The sequence below is a fragment of the Sinocyclocheilus rhinocerous genome, unplaced genomic scaffold (genome assembly GCF_001515625.1).
Source record: "Sinocyclocheilus rhinocerous isolate Xijiao unplaced genomic scaffold, SAMN03320098_v1.1 scaffold1982, whole genome shotgun sequence".
Classification (NCBI taxonomy): domain Eukaryota; kingdom Metazoa; phylum Chordata; class Actinopteri; order Cypriniformes; family Cyprinidae; genus Sinocyclocheilus; species Sinocyclocheilus rhinocerous.
The window spans coordinates 893540-899848 of record NW_015651555.1 but is presented as its reverse complement, the minus strand read 5'-3'; the positions used below and the strand labels follow the sequence as shown (position 1 = coordinate 899848).

The following is a 6309-nucleotide window of genomic DNA, read 5'->3' as shown; positions in this document are numbered from 1 at the left end:
CGGCGCGAATATTATATCAGTGTTTGGTCCGGTGGGCGAGTGGGTGAGTAGACTCGTATCCTTTTCTCACACCACCAAGTCAAGCCACACATATCTGACTGCTCATTCACCAGGCCAGTGAGAAATACCGGTGGATTCACACATACACACGGACAGAGGCCTATCAAAGGACTCACCTCACGCAGAAAACACGGCTGCCAGTACTGAAATTAAAGCTCATGCCTGAATCTAATAAATAACTCACAGCCACAAGAACATTACTCATCAACAGAACAAAAAGTGGCCCATAAACACACAGTTGTGGTCTAAATTATGACTGCGGGTTTGGCTCCTCCCACTGTGGTCAGTGTGTGTTTTAATGACCGTAAGGCAGAGCGGTCAGAAGCGTGACTGACTGGCATTCTTGCTTAGGGATGGTGGTATAACCAACACCCTGGTATGAGTAGTTATATATGACAGTATGTCATGATACAGCTTTGCTGAATATTCAGTGAAAAAAATATATAAATAAAAATATGGTTACCATCAGCTAATGAAATAAATACTTTACAACTGAAGTCACCTGATAGATGTAAATGAAAAGATCAGATTTTTCTAAGTAACTCAAAAGTGCAAATTCAATAATATCAAATAGGTAGTTCAGGATGAGCCATATTTAAAGACACTGTAAAATAGCCAGTAAAAATAATTTGAATTTTATTCATTAATTAAGTCCAACACTGTCCACACTGAAAATTTGGGATTAAAAAACTAAATGTAAACATGAAAATAAAAATGTTAGTTTAGCAGTAAAGTTTTGCAATTGAAAACTATATGACAAAATGTACAAGAAATATTTAAGATTCCACACTATTTCTACACCACTAATCACATAAGTACATTAGTGACATTGATCACGTGAACATCTTTGTACCAATGCTATTTTAGTACTACTGAGACACTTTTTTTATATCTTGAATTCATTTTTATTTTTTTGTATTTTCCTTTTAATTTGAAAGTTTTAGACATTTTGTGTTTTTTAGGGGTTTTACTTTTGGATCCACATTTAGACATTATAAAATCAATATTATTACATTAAAAATCACATTTAGTCAAAGTTTATACCACTTTATTTATACAGACATATCAAACTTTTTACAATTATGCCAGAATATGATTATAGTGAAACCTGAAAATTTGATATAAATTGTTAAAAAGAGAAGACTTGCAGTAAGCATTATGTTATCTATCATTTACTTCAAATATCTATATCTGCAGCAAAATGTGTGTGCATGTAAACATTCTTAATGAGTATTAATATAATAGTTTAACCATTTCATTTCTGTTTGTGTGTGTCTGTGAGCGTATTCTCCATCATGGGTGTGTTTTAGTGTCAGCCATGCATTTCGGGTTGGACTAGAACCTAAAGCAGGGGTCACCAAACTTGATCCTGGAGGGCCGGTGTCCTGCAGAGTTTAGCTCCAACTTGGCTCAACACACATGCCTGGAATTTTCAAGTATACCCAGTAAGACCTTGATTAGCTGTGTTTGATTAGGGTTGGATCTAAACTCTGCAGGACACCGGCCCTCCAGGACTGAGCCTGGTGACCCCTGCCCTAAAGCATAGAGCGTTAAAGGCCTTAAAGCACTTGAACCCCGATAATCACTGCTTGCAGCTATATTTGTAATTTTTATAACTCGTTTTTTTTTATGTTTAATTTAAATATTTTTAAATAGAGTTTTTATCCATTTTAACCCAGTTTAACTTATTTTAGTACATGAAGTTGAACTATTTTGTTAAAATATTTTGATTAATTTCAGTTGACATTTTATTTCAGGTAGCGAAAATGTTTTTTATGGTTTTAGCTTTAGTTACTTATAATTACCCTGCTTTGTACAAAAAGTCAGATTTCATTGCTTCCATTAAAGCACAGATCCATCTTTGGATCATTCTCAAGTCATATGAAATTCTAGATTTTTAAAAAACTTTGTAAAATGTAAAATTCAACATTTCACTCCAATTGTTAAACTAGTAACATATTTTGTAATTGGAAAAAAAAGAATAATTTAATTAGAAAAATGAAAAACCCTTCAAAACATTTTCAAACGTGGACATGACCGTACATCTACCATGGTATTAACACTAATTTTATCATCATATCACCCTAATCCCACTCATTACTAAAAAAGCAGGAAATTCTCAAACACACACACACACCCCTATTGCAGAAAAAGAAATAAAACATTATCCAGTCAATAGACAGTTCAGTGTGAGGAAACGCTACAACTGAGCTGTCACTGCAAACACTCTGAGTTCCACAAACCACAGCCTAATTATACACTGTGTAGCGTGCGTGTATGCATGTGTGTGGTCAAACACAGATCCAGTCTCTCTAAAAATGTCAACAATTCTGTGTTTTTCTGTCAATATGGGGTGCTGTGTGTACATTAATGAGGAAAAAAAATTAACTTAAATGATTTTAGCAAATGGCTGCAATATAACAAAGAGTGAAAAATTTAAGGGGGTCTGAATACTTTCCGTACCCACTGTACATGTGACTGAATCATGGTGTCACATGCATGCTAGTCCTGACGGAGCTTGTTTACACTGGGTAAATTTAGCAGGAGACTGAATGTAAAAATGTTTCGCACCTTTGTGAAGAAGTTCTCCCTGTACTTGTGCACCTCAAACGGCTCCGTCTGTAGTCTGGCTGTGTGGGCAGAGTTTTAGATGAGAGTGAGCTAAAAACAGACACAAGAGAGTATGCAAGCAAAACTGCACATGTGATTGTTACCTCTACTTAGGACAGCTCCATTCTCCTGATAGTCCTGTATCTCCGCATCCTTCCGAGCCAAAAGAGCTGCTAGATCCTCCACTTGCCGCTGCAGCACTCTACTCACTGCCAGCAGGGGGCGCACCAGCTGCCTGCACACCTGATTTACAAGCAGAAACATACTGCATATTTGATACATGAATTTGTAAGGCCTGGAGATCATCAACATGATCCAAATTTTGCCAAAAAAAAACATGTCATACACAATCTACTACATGCCTTCTGCCCTTTGGTTGTAAGGTTGTACTTTTTTTAGCAATTAAAAGGCCTTTTTATTATAATTCTAAAAATGTCCACCTTCAAGTTGTGTCTTGTTGATGAGAAATATATAATGATTTTCATCATAAATGAAGAATAACTTTCATATTGTTAGTAATATTTTAAGATGAACACTTAATGGACCGAAACAACTAAGGTTAATTGATTATTTTTATTTATTTATTGTAAATCTTGTTAAAATGTGAGTTTAAAAAAAATTATCCATCAGGCTTTTGAGGAATGTTTATTATATCTCTTATCATTGTACTGCACTGCACTATATGTTTTGACCTCACAACAAAAACTAGAGCTTTTATAAAACTAAGCATTTAAATATCATCTTACTAAAACATTTTTTGGAGATATAGAGTGACAACTGATATTCATATGCATTTTATGTACGTAGATTTACATTACAAGGTACCAGAATTTCATATTTTTGGCCATATAAATATCAGCAATTGCACAATTTTTGCTCAGTTTGGGCCTCTGAATAAATCTGAGATGTTTTTCCCTCCTTGCGTAGCTCCATATTCTACTATATCATATTATATGAGCCATAAAAGGCTGATGTATCAAATATGACAGTAAACAAAAACACAAAAGCAAACTTTATATCCATCCATCCATCTATCGGTCAATAGATACTGTCTTAAGGTTCAATAAACTGTTCCATTTCAAAACAATTACTGACTATTATTTCATGTGTTAGGCTTTACAGGGTTAAAAGAATAGGTAAAATGTTTCAAACACTTTTGAAACCATGTTACATCATAGCTGCAGATATCATTTTATTAGATAAGATACATACCACGCCAACAGGTGCTGCGGTGCAGCGAAACTCCCAGTAGAACGGCAACCCAGCCAGCTCACTTTTGAGTTTGACTGTTAGATTGTCACCATGCTGTTCAAGAGTAATGTGTGCAGCAGAGATCCGATCATCATTTTGACTGGAGAAACAAGGCTGTGCCACAGAACACAGATGAGAGAAAAAAGCCTGTGTAGGAGCCCTCAGACGCTTATTCAGATCCTTTTACACAGAAAAAGAGAAAACGAGAATAAATCAGTATTTTGACAGGCTAGAATGCCCTTAGAATAAAATATTGTGAATGATTGTGATACTATATACTACTGTACTGAAACACATTTCATTCTCATAGGTTTTGGCATAATTATATCATTCAGAGTGACTTCAGTTGATCAGAAATACACTGACTTGAAGCTACAGTATGGTTTGCATCTTCACAGGAATGTATTTCAAAGAGCTAATGGAGGTCTTAAAGTGTTGAATTAAAAGCACTTCAACTAGATAGCAGCAGTGTTGTACGTTCTTGCCTGTGCTCGACTCTGGATGTCGCCTGCAGTCATGTCCTCTTCCCACACAGTGTTCAGGTCACTCAGCAGAAGCTGGTACTGTGTGTCACCGAACCAGGCTCTGGCCAGGAGACCAGAACCACCAATATTCACTGGCACCCACGGGAGAGCAAACAGGTCTGCTTCCATTTCGTTACACAATCTACTTCATATGAACAGCAATAACATATTTATGCACAGCAACCATAGGTTAGATCAGCACAGCACAAAGTAAATCCATGTGTGGTTTCCCACTAACATTCTTATATTAATGCAAGTATGTTTCCTACAAACAAATTATGTTTTTTAAGATGAAACAATATTACTTTAAAAATTTTGAAATGAGATAAAGCAGATTTCTCAGTCCCAAAAACACTTCCCCTAAAATACTAGAATTTCCACAGTAGTATGTATTATATACGTACTTTATACTTAATAATAAATTCGATATTTATGACATTTCTGCATTTGTCAGAATGTCTGGTGAGCCTTGCGCAAAGTTTGTTTTGACTATATATAATCAAATTAACTAGAAGGGTGCAAGCTGCATTATTTCAGTTCTGTCACGCTTTCTTCGATCTGCATAAACAACTGTCAGTGGGTAAAATAAATAGTTCACATAGACATTTAGTTATATAACGAATTTTAGAAAACTTGTTAAATGATTAATGGGTGAAGAACTTCCCCGTATCAACTCACCAAACAAGGGGCCGTTTTGACTGACGCACACTCCCCGGAAAAACAAACGAGGACTAAACCGTTCCGTGAGGAACAGTTCCGGTACTAGGTGCCTCGGGTATTAAGGTTATAAGTAAAAAACAAAATACTTATTATGCATCGTCTTTATTGAGACATTCATAAGCAAAGCATTTACAAGCCTCTGAAAGGGCTGTTATATAGTGTAAGAGATCAAAAACTGCTATAAACACCACATCTTTTTATAATCATCTCTCTTCTGATTCTTTCTGTTGAAGAATGTGGCAGTAGGTTTCTCTTTAAGGTGAAGTTTCTTTCTTTGAAATATAGGAGTCATAGTTTTAAAGGTTAGTGATTACATTTGATCAAGAACTTTAATTTGTGTGTTTACAGGGTTCCAGCTACATGATTGAACTTGCCGCTGTGGTTGGTTGGTTTTCTGATTCCAAGTTGTTTGTTGTGCAGGATGATTCAGGCTCCTGTCTCATAACCAATTTATCCAGAAACTGAACAACATCTTGCTCTGCCTCACATTTTTCTAGAGTTTTATACAGTTTGCGCAACCTGGGAGACCACAAAAGGGGTATCTGAAGAATCTGTGCACAGCTCTCTCATAAAGAGATCATATATAGACCATTACAGCATTCTTAGGTAATATCAATGACCTGATAAGAATATCCATAACCAAATGACCCATATGTTATGGCCATCTTCGACATATAACCTGCAAACAACCTACAATCAGTCAGAAAATAATATTTTCTCTCTCACACATGAACCCAACAACGCACTTTCTAAGAACAGAGCACACTTTGGTAATTTTACGGCACTTTTTAAATCATTAGACATCAAGCTTTTGTAGTGAGAACTATTAGATATGTTAGATAAACAATTATGTAACATAAAATTTACATATCATGAATCATGATATCATGTTAGTTAAGTTACATTATCTTAGGATAAATCTGAAAACCTGTTATCAATTATGTACCAATTATATAGTTCTGATTTATACTTTTCAGTTATTTACTTTTATTTTGGTTAATTAAATTTTGATTGCTAGAAAATACATTTAATAGTAGGATTGCAATATCCTATATAATATTCTATATATATATATATATATATATATATATATTTCATTTAAAAGTAGACACTTCAAGCTTTCTATAGATTTATCTCTCATGTC

General features: G+C 35.0%; 1 protein-coding gene across 3 annotated transcripts in view; it reads right to left on the bottom strand.

The window, feature by feature from the left end:
* nhej1 (nonhomologous end-joining factor 1) overlaps positions 1 to 5215 on the bottom strand; it is a 16412-nt gene extending 11197 nt beyond the window's left edge. The window contains exons 1-5 of one of the 3 annotated variants that reach the window (XM_016518552.1): positions 5124 to 5215; positions 4407 to 4587; positions 3883 to 4101; positions 2775 to 2913; positions 2632 to 2690 (exon numbers count right to left, since the gene is read on the bottom strand). In XM_016518552.1, coding sequence (XP_016374038.1) covers positions 2632 to 2690; positions 2775 to 2913; positions 3883 to 4101; positions 4407 to 4574 — 585 coding nt within the window. In that variant the 5' untranslated portion in view covers positions 4575 to 4587; positions 5124 to 5215. Of the gene's footprint in view, positions 1 to 2631; positions 2691 to 2774; positions 2914 to 3882; positions 4102 to 4406; positions 4591 to 4849; positions 5087 to 5123 lie in introns of those variants that run through there. The other 2 variants (XM_016518553.1, XM_016518555.1) reach the window with 2 other exon arrangements.
* Between the last annotated feature and the right edge of the window lie 1094 nt (positions 5216 to 6309).